We start from the raw sequence: 22,515 nt of genomic DNA, 5'->3' as shown, positions 1-22,515 counted from the left end.
ACAATGCACACCATTTCGGGGACCTACATCCACACACACATAGGGTCCTTTCACACGGGCTAACTGTTCAGGTCCGCCTGTCAGTTTTTAAGGCGGACCTGAACGGGCGCTCCGTGCACCTCTATCGAGCCACAGATGTCAGCTGTGACATGCCCGCTGACATCCGACCTGCTCAGATCCTCCAAAGTATAACGGAGGAAAACCCTATTTTCCTTCCGTCTGGCGGATTGGATCAGATGACAACGGACTCTACAGTCCGTCGTCATCCGATCCCCCATAGGGGAGAGCGGCGCTCTAAAAGGTCGGTCTCTGCACAGTGTGCAGAGTCCGACCTCTCATCTGCCTGCTCAGCGGAGATCGATGCATTGATCCTCGCTGAGCAAAGCAGAGTCCGCACATGGACAGCCCCTTGTGAAAGGGCCCTAAAAGAGGGAACATTCTCAATAGGAACTGTAAGGTGTCTATTGAAAACTGAAAATTGAGAGTCCACTATCAGAGTAGACCATTTCTTTAAAAAAAAAAACATTTTGCCTGAGATAAATATCAGCAAAAAGCTTAGAAGCAGTATGAACCTTGTCAGGGAATAGTCAAGTCTCATAAATTACACAATCAATCTGGTTGTGTAATATATAAAAAGGGGTTTGTTTTGACTGTGTAGAATGAGGCTTTGTTAAGCAAAGACCAGTATGAAACGACTCAATTAGTGTGTATGCAGTGGAAAGCATTTGGTGCAAAGCCATAGCTTGTACCTCATAATCGACAGGAGAAGAAAATGCTCCCCTGCCTTTGCTGCAAAATCAACATCCACAGTACTTCCTTAAGGATTCAGGAGCAAGGACTAGATAGGGTTATGGCAAATCTGGAGAAGGAGATGCCATAACCCAGGCACTGACCTAGTTCCTGTGGCTGTATTCCTGAGGAGGGTGGAACCACATTATTTGGGAAATTACCTCATCCTTCTGAGTTAAAAAACAAATGTAAAACTATTAGAGAAACAAATAATAATAATTGTGCCAACTTCTAATAGGAAAAAAGTCCGCGTGAAAGAGTATTGATTCTTGAGCATCTTCAGATAAAGTTTATTAAGTGTTCCAACACCAAGAATAATAAAGACTCCTTCTGTGAAACCACCACCTCAGACAATAGGGGCGCTTTCCAGATCCTATTGACCCTCTTTCTCTTGAGAAGTCAAACGGGCAGTGTTGTAACCCTCCATGGGATAGAAATGCATTCCTAGCTTCCACCACTTGTCTCCAAGTCAACCAATGAATGCCATAGAAGTATGTAGGGATGAGGAATAGCAAGAATGAGCTCCTCCGCTGCCACTTCTCCTCTACTTCCTCCCTCCTTGTTGAAATTGTATATATATTTATATAAAGCCCTGCTGGCTATACTTTTGCCTAGTCAACATATTCAAATACTCTCTGCTGTGTTTTCTTGTTAAAATACTTTTGCCTGGTTGACTTCCCTTCTGGTTCCTGATCCTGTTTAATGCCTCTACTATGCTGATCTCTGGATTCATGTTTCACTGGCTTGTTCCGACTACCCGCTCTGGTTACCGAACCCTGGCTATGTTTTGACTACATTATCTCTGTTTGCACCATTTTACCATTTTAATAAAAAGTGTGATTTTTACTGCACTTCTGTCTCAGTCTGATTCATGGTTTCTGACACTCTCTCACTCTTTCCCAGAATTTCTATTTTTACTTTCCTTTTATCTCTATCCTTGTCTGCTTTGTGTCTCTACCATGGGAACGGTTGTGCAGAGCTATTTAATGGGACAGTGTCTCGAGGGACAAAAAAATCTGCATGATGGTATTATAAAATTCCTCGTGGGAGAAAAGGGTATTTTTTTACAGGTACAAAAATGTATGAATTATCAAAGACAATGTTAAAACTAAGTGTATGAATGAAATATTTAGTCCTTTCTGGGTAACAGTTAAGAAAAAGCAATGTCCATTGTATTGAACATGATATAATAAAACGCAGGTGTATGAAAAACAAATCACTATGTCACTACTCAAAACACTATTTGGGTAAATAGAGCAAGGCCAGAGCTGTAATTAATCATACATGAAAAAATGGGCGTACAGTTTCTTTTACAGTAGCAAATCACATGCTAGAAAAACAACCTGACCAACATATAAAAGTGACAGTTGCAACCCAATATTTCTGAAGTCATCATCATGTGGACCATACTCATTCTTGCGAGTATTGCAGCAGTGTCTGCTGAACCCCGAAGCTTTTATGGGTAAGAAGGAAATACATGATATAGTAATTATGTGAGTGAATTTAAATATTCTTATTTATGTATTATTTATGCATTTATTTATTTATGCTTTTAGGGAGAAAGTATTCCGGGCGTTTCCACAAACATATGAACAAGCACAGCTTATTAAATCTCTGGGAGAACATGCAAAGGTATGTTGTCAATTTAGAGATTTACCTCTGATCCATTTGCCTCTTTCTCAGCTTAATCAGCATTTAATTAATAATCAAAATGTTCTTAAATTGAAAATGGGCAATATTTAGTACAAAATATTTATCAAAGGAACATTTTTGCCATTCTTCTTGTGATACAGAGAATGAAGGATTCTTTGGTAAAAAAATGGTCAGTGAAGCCTACTGGAGGTCATGCCAGTATAATACCTTAGAGCTTACAAAGAACATATTGTACCTATTTAAACACTTGTGGCAGTTACATGATATATAGCAATAGATATCTATATATTTCTATATATGTATAGTATCTATATACAGATCTATATCTATATAGATCTAGATATAGACTTATATCTAGATCTACAGAGATCTAGATATAGATCTATATAGATCTATATCTATATAGATATAGATATATATAGATCTATATATAGATATGGTATATATATATATATATATATATATATATATATATATATATATATATATATATTCAGGATTTTCTACAAGAGGAGGAGGTGCTCCTTGAAGAATTGGGACATCTGAAGCTACTTTATATGCTAGTGTTGAATTATATTCAAATACTTTGCAATAACTGTTATTTTAAAAATAGATGTCTAGTATGATCAGCTGTAAAAGGACATCATGTCCCTCATTCATTTTTTTTAAGTTGCTCCTGCTTAGTAGTGCTAGCAGCCAGTGTTGAGAACAATGGATCCTCAACAAAACATTATAGTCAACATACTATTGACTATCAATTGAAAGTGATTGATCACCGATCACGTTGTAAAACAACCCATTTAGTTTAAAATAGAAATGAAAGGAAAACATTTTAAAAACATTATAAATATCTTTTTTCCATTTTTTATAAATGATCGCATTCCCTCTGTTCTAAACTGCATAAGAGCTGGGGGGGGGGGGGGAGCAGCACACTGAGCTTCCCAGTGAATGGTTGTGCAGCTTGGGCGTGTCAGGACAAGTCTGATCATTGGAGTTCCCACCATGGTGTGTTCTCCTGCTTAGTGTGGTCAGTTTTTAATAGGAATGCAGAGGGACTGGCAGGAAAATCAGGGATTTCACATAAAGGAAGCAATACAAACAGAACAGGATACGTTCTCATACAAGTACATAGTACAGCAGGCACATATCAGGAATATGAAGTGTTGGGTAAACAAACACTTTGGGGGTTATTTAGGAAAGGCAAATCCACTTTGCACTACAAGTGCACTTGAAAGTGCACTTGAAAGTGCAGTCGCTGTAAATCTGAGGGGTAAATCTGAAATGAGGGGAAGCTCTGTTGATTTTATCATCCAATCATGTGCAAGCTAAAATGCTGTTTTTTATTTTCCTTGTAAGTCCGCCTTGGATCTACAGCGACTGCACTTCCAAGTGCACTTGAAGTGCAAAGTGGATTTGCCTTTAGTAAATAACCCCCTTTAAGTCATCACTAAGGATATCCAGCCATCACAGCAATGGACCAGTTATAAGATATGTGCGATGGCAGGGGACAGTCCAGAGCAACAACAAACAAATGTTTTGATGTGTTTTACATTTTGTTTCCCATTAGCACACTTTATCACAGTAACTTATTGGATAATTACAGCATGCCTGATGATATGATGAGTTTTTAAAATGGCTAAAAACTGTAAGTTTTTTGAGTAGTAAGCAGTCTTAATGGCCCTTTGTTCATCCCAGAATAAAGTGTTTTCTTGGCTCCAGAACAGATTGGTATATTACAGAAAGCATCATATAATATGTGTTTCACATCTATCTTTGTTTGTGAAGGAAATGGGAGTCACAGGAATATCAATAATGTCTTTTGTATTTTGTATTTCTAAGAAGCCAACATGTTTTGTATAGTATAGTAAGACTGAATCAAAAGTGCAGACTATTCTATAAAGTGTTTTTACTATACTTGTGGCTAGCCTATAACAGCTAGCCTTCCACCTTGTAAATATTTTATTGGGTAAATGTAGTTGTGCTTCTCATTGCACACACTCAGAACCAAGAGTCTAGTATAAAATAAGAAAACCTATATGTCCTATCACATATCCTGTTGCAGTGATTTGCAGGGCCATTCATTTTGAATGGGATCCCAATGCACTGTACATTAGGGATCAACACACACTACCATGCATTCTGCTGCAGTGCTGTGGAAGACAGGGTTATGTGTGTTTTTGGGTCCATTGCAGTGTGTTAGCAGTCCATTCAAGGTGAATAGATGGCCTTAGTACAAAGCTAGTTAACATGTAGCACAATTTGCATTCAAAAACAGATTGCATAAGTATAAATGGGCTCTTATTGTGCCATTTCTCACAAACACCTGTAGTCCTGTACACACGACCGGGAATCCTGTTGGGGAAAAAAAACGTTGGTTTTTCCAACGGGATTCCTGGCAGGCTTGCCCTGAAAAGCTGTGTATACACACGGCCACACAAAAACCTGCCGTTCTTTTGAACGCGGTGACATCATAGACTACGACGAGCCGGTGTCTCGTCACATTCAATTCCGTCACCGCCATCTTGCTACACCCCAGACTAACGTGGTATGCTACCGAGGATGCGTTGAAGCGTTATCGAGCATGCACATTTTTTCTACACTGCAGATAAGCATACAGACGACCATTTTTCTCGGCAGGAAACACTCTGCCGGGAATTCAGACGGGAAAATAGAGAGCAGGGTTCTCTATTTTCCCGTCAGGATTCCCGGCTGTTTTCCTGGTGGGAAAACTGCTAGGGAGCATACACATGGCCGGGATTCCCAGCCAAATGCTCTACTAGCAGTTTTCCTGACGGGAAAACCGGTCGTGTGTACGAGGCTTCAGGCTGTCTTCACAAAAAAAAAAAAGAATAACTGTAGCAGCACACCTTATGTCATCATTGTTTCCTGTCCACTTTTCTGTGCAATATTTGCAGGTGAATGAGCTTCCGAAGTCTGGTGTTTGGAGTTCACACCTATAGTGTGGCTCCTTTGCCTTTCAGGGCCTGCCTGGAGCCACTCTGACATGCACACTCCCATCCAGGACTGAATCTTCACACGCGGCTTAGTGCAACACTCCAGGGTTGCAGTGGTCTGGTGCTGTGTTCATTCACTGCATGTGCAGTACAAGTTGCTATCACTCTGGTAATGAATGCACAGCATGGACACCACACAAAGACTTATTGAACAAGTAGACCTGACGTTTTAGATCTCTGATATGCTAGACTCTACAACCTAAAGTTTTGCAAGCCCTGAAGAGAGGGACACAGGAAAGAGAAAATCATAACAGCTAAAAAGCAATATTTGGGGCACAATAAGAGATAATAACAATATTTTAGCTGCTAGTTTGGTGGAGAATAAAGCAAAAAAGCAAAGTTACATTGAGAGTTTAACACCACTTTAAGTAAAAACGTTACGATGTTCATAAAATATTACAAGTGCTTTTTTTGTAAATTCCACTAAGGATTCATTTTCAGGCATAAAATGATTTTTTTTCTGACAGAATTTTTAATACTGCATAGAAATAGGTCTTGTTCTATCCTTCCGTCTTTCATGTGTATCCCTATAAAATGCTCTTTTTATCTGAATGAAGACACTTTAAGTGTCTATGTCCTTGGATAGCAGAAAACAAAGCTTAAATCATCTGACAATACAGTAGAAATGCATTGTGCTTGTACTTTATCACGTAATTATTGACAAAGGGCTGCACAGGGATAGGCAACAAGTAGCTATGTATGGATTCTTATATTTATTTATGCTGTTTATAATATTGCTTTTTTTAGGAATATAACTGTAGTGTGAAGTCTGGTTATATAATGCATACATGAGGGTCTTATGGCAGCCTGTTCCTACATTTAACCATAGAGGTGTCCGATCAATAAACAAGCCTCATATTGCTGATCCCAAAATCACTTTGTTCCCTATTTCATTCGTTTAATAATCACTGTATTTTTATAACACTTTTCATTAAAGTAGCAATCTTTACTTGGAATATATCATGGATTATCATTTTAATTTTACATAACAGCTTGACTTTTGGGTTCCCGACTCTGTGGATCTCGTAGAACCAGGCAGACGTGTTGACTTCCGTGCTGAGAGTCATGTGTCCTATGATGTTCAGGCCATGCTTGAGCAGAGTGGAATTTCCTTTGAGTAAGTTGAACTTTAAAGTTAAATAGCAGCCTATGGAGAAAACAATATGCTGAATGGCAGTTACATAGGGAAAATAGTCAATGGCCTATTTTTCTTTGAGATATATAATTTTAAATGGTAAGGCTCTAAGTTAGCTTTTCAGTTAACCATTCATTTTTTCTCTTTCAATATTCCTTTACTACACACTAAAAGTATTTTTTGGAAAATAATTTGTGCAGCATAATTTTGGGGGTGCACTGACATGGATTTTTGCAATGGTACCATTTACACACAGATTTATAATAGCAAATATGCTGAAAGACATTGAACACAAATGGTTGACACTCGTGCAGTAACTATAAATGTCATTCACAACATCTGAAGTGTCTGCTAGAATGTTTTTATATATATTATATTTATTAATGTATTTAATAAAGTAGATTTTGTCTAGAGGGGCGGGGGGGTTTACTGCTATTGGGTGCTCTGTTGGAGACATTGTCCTCTGTCTTTTTTGTCCTGTTGTCAATGGTATCATCAGAAAGAAAGTAAAGAAAAATCTGCAACAGGAACAGAAACACTAAAGCCCAGTACAAACGACCGGTTTTCCTGCCAGGAAAACTGTGGGGTGAGCTTTCGGCCAGGAAAACCGGACGTGAGTATGCTTCCTTGCAGTTTTCCCGACAGGAAAACTGATGGGAATCCCGGCAGTTTTCCTAGGGGAGAAACACTGCAAGGGAGCATACACACGGCCGGGATTCCTGGCCAAAGCTCTCCCCGCAGTTTTCCCGACGGAAAAACCTCTTGTGTGTACATGGGGAAAGTTACCGAGCAGGTTCTCAGTTTTCCTGTCGGGATTCCTGGTGGACTTTATACCGCTGGGAATCCCGGTCGTGTGTACAGGGCTTTATAAAGAAAACTGAAGGTTCTAGCCTTCCCCCTACTCTAAGTAAAATATTATTGTGTATCACTTCATTGTGCTATTGTTGTAGATTTTATTTAACATTCTGCCTTTTGAAAATCACTGTCACTGTGATATTTAGTAAAAGTATGCCTACTATCTACAAAAAAACCAACAACAATATTACGGTTATTTGAGAAAGTAGAGTCTCTTCTAAGGCCCCGTACACACGATAGAATCCATCCGCTGAAAAATCCCAGCAAATGGGTTTCAGCGGATAGATCCTATGGTGTGTACACTCCAGCGGATCTGTTTCCGCGGATATTTCTCCCCTGGGATGGATTCCAGCAGATCGAATATTTGCTGACATGCCAAGCAAATCCATCTGCTGGAATCCATCCCAACGGATGGATCCGCTGGTCTGTATAGACTCACCGGATCCATCCGTCCGAAGGGATCCCCTGCATGCGTCGTAATGATTCGACGCATGCGTGGAATTCCTTATATGACAGCGTCGCGCACGTCGCCACGTCATAATCGCGGCGACGGCGCGACACGTCATCGCCAGAGGATTTCGGCGCGGATTTCAATGCGATGGTGAGTACACTCCATCGCATTAAAATCTGCTGAAATCCTCGAGAGGATTTATCCGCGAAAACGGTCCGCTGGACCGTATCCGCGGATAAATCCTCCCGTGTGTATGGGGCCTAAGATGGCCTTAGGAGCTTATTCAACATCCATGACATCAGATAGACATGTACAATAGAATGTAATGTAATGTATGTAATGTATGTAATGTAATACAATCTATCATGTTGCCCCAATGCAGAATTATATTGTTGTTCCATGCTGCCATCTGTTAATTTGCTCTGCTCTTAATTTTATCATGAGTTAAGTTGATTTATCTACTTGGCATTGAGCTGGACCATAAACAGCCAGTGATTCCATCTTTGACAGACTGCAGCCACTGCAGTGCTGAAGCAAAGATTGTGCTATGTCTAAAATAGTGAAATTACCCATACTGTATGGAGCAAAAATGTCCCATATAACTATCTGATTTCTAAAGCTATGTTTTTCTAAAATATATAACATATGAAAATCTGATTTTCCTTCAGAATTATGATCGATGACCTGCAGGTTGCACTGGAAAATCAGCGTGATAGCAGCATTCGTGCAGTACACAGCTATGAAAAGTACAACGATCTTGATACTGTACGTATGTTTACAGTAGCTCTCCAAACAATATATATAGTATAAAAATTCATGTTCACTAAAACTATTTACATCCCACAGATCAATGCCTGGTCCGCTAACATCGCAGCTCAGAATCCAACTTTGGTGTCACGCTCTCAGATTGGAACCTCATACCAGGGACGTCCTCTGTATTTGCTTAAGGTAATTTTACTATCAGGATTATTACCAGTTCACCTTTACATATTCAGATCTAATGTATTGTCACAAAGAATGATAATTTCTCTAGTTTGACCAGAGTTGTTTAGTATTGAATTACCGATTGGGCTTTCCTGACTGACTTGAAGCCTCAGTAGGGACCTGTCTTGTCTGAGCTGTTTATTCTTAATAGTCTGTGTGTTCTCCATACAGTCATACCCCTATTTTAAGTACGTAATGGGGTTTATTTACTAAAGCTGGGAAGTGCAAAATAAGGCTAACCAATGAGCTTCCAGGTTTTATTACCGAAGCTTAATTGAACAAGCTGGGGTTAGAAGCTCATTGGTTTCTATGCAGAAGATAGCCTGATTGTGCACTTTCCAGCTTTAGTAAATAAATCCCATTGTGTACTTAAAAGTGGTCTCAGAGAACTCTGGATAATAATTGCTATATCTAAAGTTCATGGTACATGGGTGGAAAGAATTCTCCTTACATTTGAGGTCATTGGGAAGAATCCCTTCTTATAAATAGCTAAAAAGATAATTGTGTCAGTGGTTATTTATCTGAGGGGCAGAAATTGCTCATTGCTCACGAAACCTCTAGCAAACTCTGAATGAACAGCATGGTTCCATGGAACTCTTGTTGAGAATGGCTGTTGTAGAGGGTACACTAGAGGCACAGAACTTCCAAATACACAGCTTGGTAAACAGCAAACTGGCTAGCTCTACAGAGAAACTGATCACATAGCATGCCTGTGTAATAAAAGGATTCTGATGTTTTTCTTACCTTTCTCCACTCCACACAAATAAAAAAAAATATTTTTAACAAGACTTACAGAAAGAAGCTTCATTTCACAATGATTTATAGTGAGCTGATTTAGAAACTCAATTAGTTTGGGGTAAAGCTCCCAGCCTTGCCTGCTAACAATGAGCATTTATACCATCGTTCTTTAAGATTTGCCCATGAGTGGCCAACAAATATTTCTGCTGCTTTGTAGTCTGTTCATATTTTACATGTTTTTCTATTAAGAACAAATGTCTACAATAGAATCCCCCTGCATTATGTTGCTTATTTGTTTTAAAATATGTTATTTTTTTATATTTAAGGTTGGAAAAAGTGCAGCAAACAAGAAGGCTATCTTCATTGACTGTGGATTCCACGCTAGAGAATGGATCAGCCCTGCTTTCTGCCAGTGGTTTGTGAAGGAAGTGAGTACATATTCCATTGCACAAGATCAAGTTAGGATAGGCCATAATTGATATACTGAGCGTAAAAAAATAATTCAAAATGCTGGTCATTTTTGAGGGCAGTGAAATATTGAAAACATTCACTGGTGGTGAATCATGTTAAATACATTCATGGGGAAGATTGACCTCCAGTGAATGTTTGGTGAACGTCACTTTTACTAATTTAAAAATATGCCCTATGGGTCTTTAAAGTAGAAATTATTGATTACAGTTATATATAGACATTTGCATTACATTTACATCCTCTTCCCACAGCTACATACATTTTCATTATAAAGGGAGGTGGGACCTTGACCAAGTTGGTGACAGGGTCTCTTTAGGTACACAGATGAAATCATCTCTCTTTGTTCATTGTTTTTACTGTGTTTTCCGCCTCCTTGCAACATCCCCCTGTGAGCTCCAGAACCTCCCCCCCCCCCCTCACTCCCTGTTGTTTGAATCAAGAAGTGCATTGCTCTATACACTCTACAAATCTCATAGTCAATAGCCCATAGTTCCTAATCCATCTCCGGAGTGAAAAAGAGAGGGTGGCTATGCTCTTAGTTACATTTTAGACCTTAAAAAAACAAACATAGACACCCTCTAACAGAAAGTTGGATCATACCAGCAAAAAAAATAAAAAAATGGAGATTTGGAGGAGGTTGAGAGCCATAGAAGCTACATTTCTGAGATAAGAACCAGAGTTTAGTGTCACTTTAAGCAATACCATAGGCCGAAGTCTTCTGTGTTTAGAAAGTTTGTTCACAATTTTTACACTTTCAAGACATTCAACACTGTCAAATGACTGCATATTGAACCTCAATAGGCATAGGAGATTGTATGGGATAAAGTTAACTTTTTTTTCATATTTCAGGCAGTTAACAACTATGGCAGCGATGCTCAGTTTACCAACCTCTTGAACAACCTGGACATTTATGTTCTTCCTGTTTTTAATGTTGATGGTTATGCGTATTCTTGGACTTCAGTAAGTAGCCTGTGACAGCCAATAACAAAGTAAGCTATTATTTTAGTGTTGCTCAAATTACTAATTCTAGTATGTCCACTGTAGAACCGCATGTGGAGAAAGACTCGCTCTGCTAACCCAGGTTCTACCTGCCTGGGAACCGATCCAAACAGAAATTTCAATGCTGGATGGTGCAGTAAGTGGCTTTATGTTTTTCCAAAACATTTTTAAAGTGGTAATAATAAATAGTGGACACTACTTTTTTTTAATCTTGACCTCGCCCTTCTGCTTTAATTCCCCCCCAAAAAACAACCTTAATAATATATGTGAAAAAACAGTGCAGCTGCCCCTTTACGTGTAAATAACACTGCATGATTGACAAAATATAAAACAAGTAAGGCCCTTCACATCCTCAATAACACCAAACAAAGCAAATATATTCAAATGTGGTCCATATATTCCAATGTGGTAAATATATACTTCCACTTGCTTCTTTGACTCAAAAATGTGCTCCACCACATGCTCCCAACATATGCACTTACCACAAATATGTGACCCTTTGTTACAGAAGGTCATACAATGCTTTCTGAAAAAATAGCTGTTCCCTCTAATGACTTGGTTCCAGGTTGCCTTCCACTTTAATGGTCCTTCACCAACTTGCTACCATTCCTCTCTCAAGAAACAATCACTCCCCAAAAAAGAAAAAATATTCTCATAGTGCAGTATTTATTTGTTCAAATTTGTTCGAATACATGCCATCAAATCCAAATTTACCACTATACACTATACACAATATACAGTACCCAGTACCTTGGCACCAATACATATATCCTAAAGTTAAAAAACACAGCCACTTTGTCCCAAAGTCGGTAAACCTGTCTAAACCTGTGGCCCCGCCCTGACTCAGTGTTGGACAGTGTACAATATATTTACCACATTTGAATATACAGACTTTAGTTGTGTTTGGTGTCATTGGAGATGTGAAACACCTTACCTTTTTTAATCTTTTGTCATTTGTGCACATTTTTAAAGTAGTATTAAATACAAAACCAAAAATGTTATATATTGTAACTTATCAATACCTAGATGTGGTGGCTGCATTCGTTTTCTATTTTTCCTTCGGTTTTCACCAGGTGGTCTGGCCAGTAACCCACCTGATGTATTGGCGTGCCCCTAGTCTGGAAGAAGGAGGACAGGTGGTGTATAGACCGGCATTATAAAATAAAAAATGTTCCAGTGCCATTGCCATTATGGTTGTTGTAGATCCTCCACGACTGAAGATGTGCAGATTGTCTAACATGCAGATATGCAAGTTGTCTAATGACATCTTGCTGAAGTGACAGTATTGCAGCTTCCACCCAATTCCATCAAAAATAGCTTTCATTTAGTAAATGAAAATACAGCACAGGTTTATGTACTACTAATTAAAGAAGGAAGATGCTATATTCAGTGAATTAATAAGTCTGGATGAGATAACGTCCACATGTGGGCTTGATGAAGGCAATTGTTCACCTTGTGTGTAGAAACCACGTTCATTGTTTTTCTTATGAATACATCACACGGTATTTTAAATACTCATTAATATATCTACTCTAATCTAGTTTTATGTTTAATGTTTCCCTTTTAAGCTGTTGGAGCTTCGTCAAGAGCTTGCGATGAGACATATTGCGGGTCTAGTCCTGAATCTGAAAGTGAATCTAAAGCTTTGGCTAACTTTATACGTGCCAACATTGGCTCCATCAAGGGTTACCTGACTATCCACTCTTATTCCCAGATGCTGCTCTTCCCTTACTCTTACAGCTATGCTGTTGCTAAAGATCACACTGAACTGGTAAGTTTGACAACAATTATTGTTTTCCAGGAAGTGGGGTTAATTTACTAAAAGACAATAAGCTGTTTACTAAGCAAAGTAAATTTTTAACTAGCATAGAAAATGTGCTAAGTTCAATCATCCAATCAGGTGCAAGCAAAAATCCTGTTTTTATTTATTATAATTTTTTTAAGAATCATTATTATAATTTTTTTTTCTTGCACATGATTAGGCATTCTTTGCAAAGGGAGCTTCACTTTGCAAACTGAACCTACTCTACTTCTTTAGTACATCATCCCTTGTGTATTACCAATGCAATGTGTTAAATTATATTTGAAAGTGTGTAAAAGGCAAGTCCACCAATTCCTAATAATCATAATTTTAAAAAGTTGGCTTTTAAAAACTGTGTGTTCCTGGAGGAAATATTTATCACTGAAACCATAAAAAAATCTTCCAGTACACCTACCGTAGTACTATTCTACCTGATTTGTAAACAAGCAATTGTTTTACTTGCCTCCTGATGAAATGTTTAGAAACACACTGGGATTGATATGTTAAAAGCAAATAAACTGTTCACCTTGCAAGAGAAGTTACACTTTGTATTCACCAGACCTTAGTTCAGGGGCAATGCTAGGTGGCAAAAAGACCAGGGACTTTAGCCTGAAGCCGGCACCGGGGGGGGGGGTGCGGTGGAGTGGCGTGGGGGGACCTACCTGACACACATACATACCCTGACCTACGTGTGTGTGTGTTTGTGTGTGTGTATGTCAGTACATACACACACACATATACATACACACACTGACGTGTATGTATGTGTATATTACGTGTATGTATGTCAGTGTGTGTATATATGTGTGTGTTTGTGTGTGTATATATGTCAGTACATACATACACACACTGATGTGTATGTGACGTGTGTGTGTGTGTGTATGTCAGTACTCACACACTGAAATACACACACACTGACATACAAACACACACACACTGACGTGTGTGTGTGTGTATGTATGTCAGTTACACATTCCATGAGATCAGCATGTAAGGAAGCTTTTAGGGACACTAGCATGTCTTTCAGGGTTGTTTCTGACACATGACCTACATACACTGACATGTCCTACATACACTAACACTGACCTGGCCTACATACACTGACATGACCTACATACACTAACAGTGACCTGACCTACATACACTGACATGTCCTACATACACTAACACTGACCTGACCTACATACACAATCACTGACCTACATACACAATCACTGACCTACCTCAGCCGTGGTGTGCGGTGTCGGCATGCCCAGTGTGCCCGTCATAGAGATGCAGCCAGAGGAGGCTCAGGAGCTGAGGAGGAGAGGAGAGCCGCCAAACCGAGCAGGGAGCAGGGATGTGGCGTGGCGTGGTGCCAGCGGGTAGCCGTGGTGTGCAGCGCTGGCGTGCCCAATGTGCCCATCATACAGATGCAGCCTGAGGAGGCTCAGGAGCCGAGGAGGAGAGCCGCCAAACCGAGCAGGGAGCGGGGATGTGACATGGCGCGCCGGGCCGCATTGTAATTCCTGCCTTCTGAGCTTGCAGCGCCTATGATGGACGTCACACGTCCCGCAGTCCCGGATTGGACCAGTGGAACCTCCATCATAGGCGCTGCAGGATCCAGAAGGCGGGACCTGCTGTGTCTCTCGCGCTCGGCAACTGAATGGTCCCTGCTCGGCAGCGGTCGGGGCTAGTAATTAAATACTGCATGCCCAAGACTCAGTCTTTTCAGCGACCCATTCGGGGCTCCAGCCTCCCCAGCCCACCCCTAATGACGCCCCTGCCTTAGTTTATTAGTTAAAACACCAGGAATGGGTAGTCCTGGAAATACCAATCACCTTCAGAGGAATAAGGAAGAAATTTATTCTACCCCTGCTGGAGCAAATTGGACTATAAAATATATATAGGGTTTTTGTCTTCCTCTGCATCAACTGTGGGTATAGGACTCTATATATGGACATTTTTTATTTATGCGTTCTGTTTATTTTCTTTGTTGGTTTGTGGAACTAGATGGACTTATGTAAATATGTGAATGAGGTGAAGCTCTGCTGGTTATCATCGTTCAATCACATGCAATACTGTGTTTTTTTTTTTCTCATTCTTGCACTTGATAAGGTATTGTTCACAAAGTGAAATGTCACCACATTTACTACGCTCTTGGGGAAATGACCATGCAAAGTGCAACTTCACTTGCAAAATTAAAATCCTGTTTTCATTTGTTAAATTAGCCCAATAGAAACTACATTAGATGTCACCGAGGTTTGGCAGTTCTAGGTGTCCTATGTTTTAACTTTTGTCTAAAAGTTTGGTTTACACTGAAAAGTAAAATTAAGAAGTGCACACCTGCAGAATTGTACAATTATATATTTATTGTATACATTGACTGGTATCACTATGAAATTATGAGCATGGAATTACTGAAGAGTAGCTATATCATAAAAGATACCTTATATGTAAAGCAAATGTTTAAACAGATACTGTATGACATTATCAATGTGTTCACAGGCCTTTCTATCTTTTGTACACATGCTACAGTACTCCCACTATTTATCTCCATGATTACAAATGTATATATAAAAATATCAGTGTAAGCTGTGTCCTCAACTTACCCAGTTACTACTAAACTAAGCCTGGCATAAGGGAAATACTGGGGGCAGCAATTGATGACCTTGTTTTGAAAATTCCAATGTACACTAAACCATCAGGTCCCTTATCATTGCTTTCCATGCGTAACCTGTGCATTTTCACTAACTGAGTCCATACACCTAGAACTGAACTCCTAGACACACAGACAAGTTGTATAGTCATTGGGCCTAATCCTCAAAAACCTGTCGCAACATAACTTTTTCCATTTAAGTTACACCGCCGCAAAATCTCTAACTAAGTGCCCGATCCACAAAGCACTTACCTAGAAATTTTGAGCGGTGTAACTTAAATCCGGCCGGCGCAAGGCGTTCCTCTTCTCCAGGGGGCGATTACCATTTAAATGAGGCGCGCTCCCGCGCCGGCCGTACTGCGCATGCTCGTGACGTCATTTTCCCGACGTACATAGCGAGAAATTACGTTACGTCGGGCTTTGTGGATTGCGACGGGACAATAAAGTTGCTTCGGGTAAAAAAAAAGATACGGCGCCAACATTTTTTTTTAAAATTTAAAAAAAATCACGTCGCGAGCAAGAAAGGTCTGTTTTTACAAGGTGTAAACAGTTTACACCTTGTAAAAGCAGCCCTAATTTTGCGTTTGCAAAATAAAACTTACGGAGAAAAAACGAAGCTGAAAAGCTTTGTGGATCTCCGTAAGTCCTAATTTGCATACCCGAGGCGGCATTTCGACGCGAAATGCCCCCAGCGGTGGATGCGGTACTGCATCCTAAGATCCGACAGTGTAATTCAATTACACATGTCGGATCTTCGTCCTAACTATGGGAAACTGATTCTGTGGATTCTGTGGATGTGGTAGAGTGAAAACGAAATGAATGGAGAATGGAGAAATTGATATTGAAAACAGTAATTCCGTGAACAGAGATTCAGTAGCTAGGATTGACCTGACACCACACCACGTGGTGAATACTCACCAGCACAAGTTGCCTCACACTCTTGTTTTTTGGCATAAACAGCAGTAAATCACTCAGGATTTAAGGACATCCCATCAGTTAGCATTCCAAAATGACTGCAATATGTGGAGGAAATGAAACTCCAAATAGTGTGAAAATTTAAAACATTTGGAGTTTATTAACCATCTAGCCTAATGGAAATGCACTCACAAGAGAATGATTTAAAACTTGCATTGATAATTAAAAAGATGCCAGAGATATCAAGTCGCGGCAGACATCAGTTGTATACCAAATTTCACCAGACCACCTCGTCAAAGACACACGGAACGTCACTTCCAGTGATACGTAAATGTCACTTCCGGTTGTCGTACAGCTAAATACACAGAAAAAGATAAAATAGTATTCTTCCAGTGGATTGGTTCTGGATGAACTTATGCAGATTGGGTGAGCAGTCCTTGGTTCTCTCCTCCACCAACCCACAAAGGCAAGGAAGATGTGGCACATTTTAATTGGCTGAGAGGCAGAAAATATAAATTCAACCCCAGGAGTATTACATAGTGGATGCTGACAAAGCCAAACACTGGCTGCCTATGTAAATTAGGGCTTGTATAGTTGGGCACTAGGCTTTATAAATACATGAATATGGGCTTTTCTTTCTTGGAGCGTATAAGAGTCTTTCTTTTGCTACCTATCCTTGGTACCGTATATAGTAAAAACTATTTGACAATCAGCTGTTCTTTGAGTAATGATAAAAACATAGCAAACCATGCCTTTTCAATCACACTTAGCACCCAGGATATTACAAATACCAGTCTGAAAAGTTCATGGAGATGTTTATTTTTCTCTGTAATACATTTGTGCCTCCTTGTTCTTTTAGAATAATGTTGCCAAGGGTGCCGTTTCTGCTTTGACTGCCCTCTATGGAACTAAATACACTTATGGTCCTGGTGGAACTACAATCTGTAAGTTTTTATTACTATTCTACATGATTTACATGATTTACACAGAGCTAACAGTTTGCAGAGTGCTTTAAAAAATAAAGGGAGACAGTAGAGTTACAATATGATTTAAGACAAGAGGGTTAGGTGGGCCCTACTCGCAAGGATCTAAAAAAGAGGGGCAAGTGAAACAAAAGGTAAAGCTGTGTAGCAATGAGTTGTTTAAGAATTAGAATTCCAATTCCCTGAAATATGACTTTTCAGGGATCCCCTAAAGGCAGATAGAGTTAGCCATCCAAGTAGAGGTAATGCCTTGTACACACTGTGAGCTTTTTTTTCATTCAGCTGAGAAGCTTGCTATACTAACTATGCAATGTTAGTACAGCAATCTCCCACTGAGCTATTGTGCTTTGACAAGGGGACTGCCCCCCCCCCCCCCACTAGAACACACCTGCCAGCTCTGAACGGATGCTGGTTCTCAGCCATTTTGAGGTTCCTGGTCGGGTGTGTTTCACTGATTTAAAAATACTGCATTTGGCCACAAGAAGTGTCATAAGAAATGTTTGTGATGCCCAAGGTCATCTAGTGACCAAATGCCCCTTTTCTGTTTTAAATCAATGAAAACATTCAACTAGCACATAAAATATCCTAATAATCATCAACTCAAACGCACGGAACAAATGTATGTGTACCTTCGCTGGGTGAATAGATTTTTATGTTTATTTTTTAAATATGTTTTAATGAATTTTGCAAGGTAATACAAAACAGAAAGGCAATAAAGCAGGTACAGCAGGCAAAAGCAGGGGGTATTTATTGCCTTAACACACAGATAGAAGATAGAAAATAATAACATAACTTAAGCCTAGTGCACATGGGCCAAATGTTGGGCGGCATTGGGTGGTTCAGTAGAAACTGTCCGACATTCAGCCCCTGTGAACTGCAGCCGGTCCGACGGAAGCCAGCTGTTCGAAGGGTCATGACCGAGAGGTCTGCCGACCAGCTCCTGGTCTTCGCTCTCAGCCAATGGCTGAGCGTGCTGACCAGAGTGTTCTGGCAGGAGCACCGTCTCCCTGTCAGAACACAATTGCTGTACTAACATAGAATTGTTAGTATAGCAGCTCTGATCTGACCTGAGCTATCAGTTTTTTGTTTAACAAAAAAAAAACTAGTAGTGTAAACTAGTCTTTAGTATCTTATAGCAACCAGACATTAGTAGGCATTGAAAAAGAACAGAAGGGATTTACATTTCTATTTTATCTTTTATAAATACACCTCAAATATTGAAGAGAGACAGCCACACAATATGCATTGACAATCTTTGGATTCTCTAATTTTTCAAAATGAAAGCATTCCTTTTTGGAAGATATCTGTTTGTTCTGGGACAACAGTATTGTTTTTAAAAATACATTACAGTTGTGAATGGAAAAATCCTCTCAGCAAGCCGCTAAGAGCCTGAGCCGGATGCTCCCACCCGCTTCACAGCTAGGCAGACAGTGGTGACTGACACTAGCTTTATGCTCAGGGAGCTCTGAGAACCGAGCGATCGGTGGTGTTCAATCGCTCGGTTCTCAGTGTTAGAGCCGGCGGGGAAATATGCAGCATCGGACCAATGCTGCATCCACCTAGGTAAGTATGATTCTAAAAATAAAAAAAACATACTTCTCTTATAACACTTTCTTATATATCTTAGTTACTTTGAGATCTCTGTGCTTGAGCTCAGCCCAACTTTCTCTGGAAAGAATATAATGTCTCTAAATCAGGGATCTCAAACTGGCGGCCTGCCAGCTGTTGCAGACCTACAAGTCCCATGAGGCATGACTCCCACAGGCAGAGGCATGATTGGACTTGTAGTTTCGCAAGTTTCTCAAGTTTGAGACCCCTGCTCTATATAGTTCCGTTACTGAATAGCGCCTGTAATGGCTCTGAATTGTACCATTATTTTTTTGGACAGAAATCAGTGCGAAAGAAAGATAAGGACAAAGGGTGGTGAGGACTATTCTTTTACATGGAGGGGCCCATAAAATAAACAGAGGGGTAGATTAAGTTGCAAGTTCTATTGCTCTAAAATGTTTCTTCTGGGGTTTCCAAGTCTGGGTTCATTAAAATCAAGCTATAACTAAAATATGACTATTAGGTTAACCAACTCATTAGACTATATCTATAATAAATATTTATTTAAAAAAATTAAATTTTTGTTGCAGACCTTGCTGCAGGAGGCTCCGATGACTGGGCTTATGATGCTGGTGTGAAATACTCCTACACATTTGAGCTGCGTGACACTGGAAGATATGGATTTGCTCTCCCTGAAAATCAGATCAAACCTACTTGCGAGGAAACTTTGCTTGCCGTCAAATACATTGCCAACCACATCCTGAATAACGCATAAAATAAATAACTTACCAGTGGGGCCAAATGCCATACATCCAATGAGAATTGTAAAGTTTCATTTTTATTTAATTTGATTTCAATCATTTTTGGCTAGGCTAAGTATTAATTAGCAGTTCAATAACATGGATGTAAAATCTATTGATAAGGAAAGAAAGGGACAATAAAGGATGTTTAATGAAAATATGGATATATTTGATCATTTATGTTATATTGTTGATTAATCAAACATACAGTACTGTATGTATACAGTATATACTGTATAGTTCTTATGTCTAAGCATCTGATATTGCCGGAATTTTCCAAATACCGCCTATTTTGAAATGAAAACTATAAATGACTAAAACTGACACAATGACAATCACTTGTTTTAAAGGAACCCTATCAAATCATTAGTAAGACCTCATCTGTAATATGCAGTTCAGTTTTGGGCCCCAGTTCTCAAAAGGGATATCGGGAAACTGGAGAAAGTGCAGAGAAGGGCAACCAAACTGATAAGAGGCATGGAGGAGCTCAGCTATGAGGAAAGATTAGAGGAACTGAAATGATTCACTCTTGAGAAGAGGAGATTAAGGGGGGATATGATCAACATGTACAAATATATAAGGGGTATATATAGTGAACTTGGCGTTGAAACTAAAAAGGAAAAAGGAAACTACAGTAAAAATTCAGTAAATTGTACAAAAAAGTATGCTGTGGATAGGAGATATAGCCTATATGACAGCCTATAGCTATAAATATGGATGAACCAAGCTGCTTGGGTTTTGTAAACAGTTTTGCAAACTTTGGTGGATGAATCTTGTTATTCAGTTCTGGTCATTTGTACGGCACAAGCTATTGCTCAACAAAGGGTATGGTGATTCAGCACTGCCATGGGACATGTATCAACACCAACATTTTCAAAAAGAGGGCTGGGTTATCTATTTCTTAAAACTGGCTTACTGGGGCAAATGTTATGCACTGCATTATAATTTCATACAACTGGATATGAACCTGCAAACTTTTTAGTCAAAAGTTTCCAGTTTGTGAACTTCACAAATCCCAGAGATTTGCTGAGAACCCATGGAAGCAGCAAACCTAAATCCTAGTTATAACCCATACAACCAAAAGTTTGCTTTCTAAATTGCTATGATACAAAACATCTACATCACATAGATCTGTGGGTCCTGCAGGGAGCTGGCCGCAGATCTGTGGGTCCTGCAGGGAGCTGGCCGCAAATCTATGGGTCCTGCAGGAAGCTGGCCGCGGACCTGTGGGTCCTGCAGAGAGCTGGCCGTGGACCTGTGGGTCCTGCAGGAGGCTGGTTGTGGATCTTTGGGTCCTGTAGGGGGCTGGCCGCAGATCTGTGGGTCCTGCACGGGGGTGGCTGCGGATCTGTGGGTCCGGCTGGGTCAGAGCTGGTCATGACCTGTGGGTCCTGCTGGCCTGTAGGCCACCATGGCTAGCTTCCATCAGGACCCACAGGTAATGGGCAGCACACAGCAGGGGGGAAAATAAATAGGATGATCATGTGGGGGTCAGGGTCTCTCACCTCAGCCATGGTCTGATGGCAGCTGCCAACAGGTCCTCCTCCTTGCAAGTTGCATGACCTCCTCCATTCCTGGGGGGGGTGATGGCCATGCTCCTGTGCTGGGGTCAATTTTCTATTACATGCACTGACTGCAGCCAGCAGCTTGCCCAGGTAGGCCCCACAGCATAAGAAAGATCCAAACCTGGAGTTGTAGCACAACTTTTCTTTTGTCTCCTTCCTTGAGGCTTGCTGCTCTTTTCTCAAGACTCACTCCACCCACCGGGAGCCTCAGCACGCAGCCGCGGACTACAACTCCCAGAAGCCACGGTGGCGGCCATCACTGAAGTCATCTAGCTAGCTGACTTCAGTGACGTGACGGTCGCCGCCGTGGCTTCTGGGAGTTGTAATCCGCGACTTCCTCCGAGACAGACGAGTGACTCCCTCGGAGTGAACCCACAAGAGAAAAAATGTCTGGCTCCTGGTGCCGCCCCTAACAGTGCTTGTGTTTACTAGCGCACTGCACCGCCTCCCCATAGCGACGCTTTGGCACAGATCAAGGAGAGGAGGAGGGAGGGAAGCACTCTGACACTTTGGTGCCCCCCCTGGGCGCCCGGGTGCAGGGAACCCCACGCACCCGCCCAGGATCGTCCCTGGCCCCAAAGGTATGGGGCCCACTGTGCTCTGACTCACTCTACACCAATGGATAAGACAAGCCTAAGATACTGCAGCAGTGCCTGTCACTGCTGCTCTCTGGCTCCTGCCACAGGATGTGTGTGCCTCGATTCTTACTCACACACAAATCCTGATGCCAAAGCTGTGAGCAGCTGGAGCTGGGGTCGAGTATTGTTTCTCTGGGGGGCACGGTGCTGATGTCATCCACAGGAGCATGAGAGAGACAAAATCTCACATTCTTGTGATAGAGGTGAGGACTGTGAGTTTAAAGAGGAAGGGGAACTGTGCAGATGGGCTAGAGGGGGCTGGGAAGGCAAAGGGTGGGTGGCTGTGAAGCCTTAGGATGTGGGAGACTGTTAATACTGAGGAGGGGAGCTATTAAGACTGAGGAACGGGGGCTGTGAAGCCTCAGGATGGGGGAGAGACTGTAAAGTCTGAGGATTGGGGGGCAGTAAAGATTGAAGATGGGGACTGTAAAGACTGAGGATGGGGGAGACTGTGAAAATTAAGGATTGGGGGACTGTGAAGCCTAAGGATGGGGGCTGTTAAGCCTGAAGATGGGAGAAAGACTGTGAAGTCTGAGGA

The 22,515-nt window shown here is 40.8% G+C and overlaps 1 protein-coding gene across 1 annotated transcript; it reads left to right on the top strand.

Moving 5' to 3' along the window:
- Window positions 1-2,141: 2,141 nt before the first annotated feature.
- On the top strand, window positions 2,142-19,932 carry LOC120936612 (carboxypeptidase B-like). The gene is made up of 11 exons (XM_040349093.1): window positions 2,142-2,251; window positions 2,346-2,421; window positions 6,449-6,573; window positions 8,566-8,662; window positions 8,744-8,845; window positions 9,946-10,047; window positions 10,940-11,050; window positions 11,135-11,225; window positions 12,658-12,860; window positions 17,303-17,387; window positions 19,565-19,932. The coding sequence occupies exons 1-11, from the start codon at window positions 2,187-2,189 to the stop codon at window positions 19,747-19,749; spliced, it is 1,242 nt and encodes a 413-aa protein (XP_040205027.1). The 5' UTR covers window positions 2,142-2,186; the 3' UTR covers window positions 19,750-19,932.
- The last annotated feature ends 2,583 nt before the right edge of the window (window positions 19,933-22,515 follow it).

Source organism: Rana temporaria, chromosome 4 (assembly GCF_905171775.1).
Source record: "Rana temporaria chromosome 4, aRanTem1.1, whole genome shotgun sequence".
NCBI classification, from domain to species: Eukaryota; Metazoa; Chordata; class Amphibia; order Anura; family Ranidae; genus Rana; species Rana temporaria.
This window is presented reverse-complemented; position numbering and strand designations above follow the sequence as displayed.

Coding starts and splice junctions, on each gene's coding strand:
- LOC120936612 (XM_040349093.1), top strand. CDS start 2,187: ATGTGGACCATACTCATTCTTGCGAGTATTGCAGCAGTGTCTGCTGAA. Junction 10,048..10,939: donor GCCAGTGGTTTGTGAAGGAA/GTGAGTACATAT, acceptor TTCATATTTCAG/GCAGTTAACAACTATGGCAG. Junction 11,051..11,134: donor ATGCGTATTCTTGGACTTCA/GTAAGTAGCCTG, acceptor TGTCCACTGTAG/AACCGCATGTGGAGAAAGAC.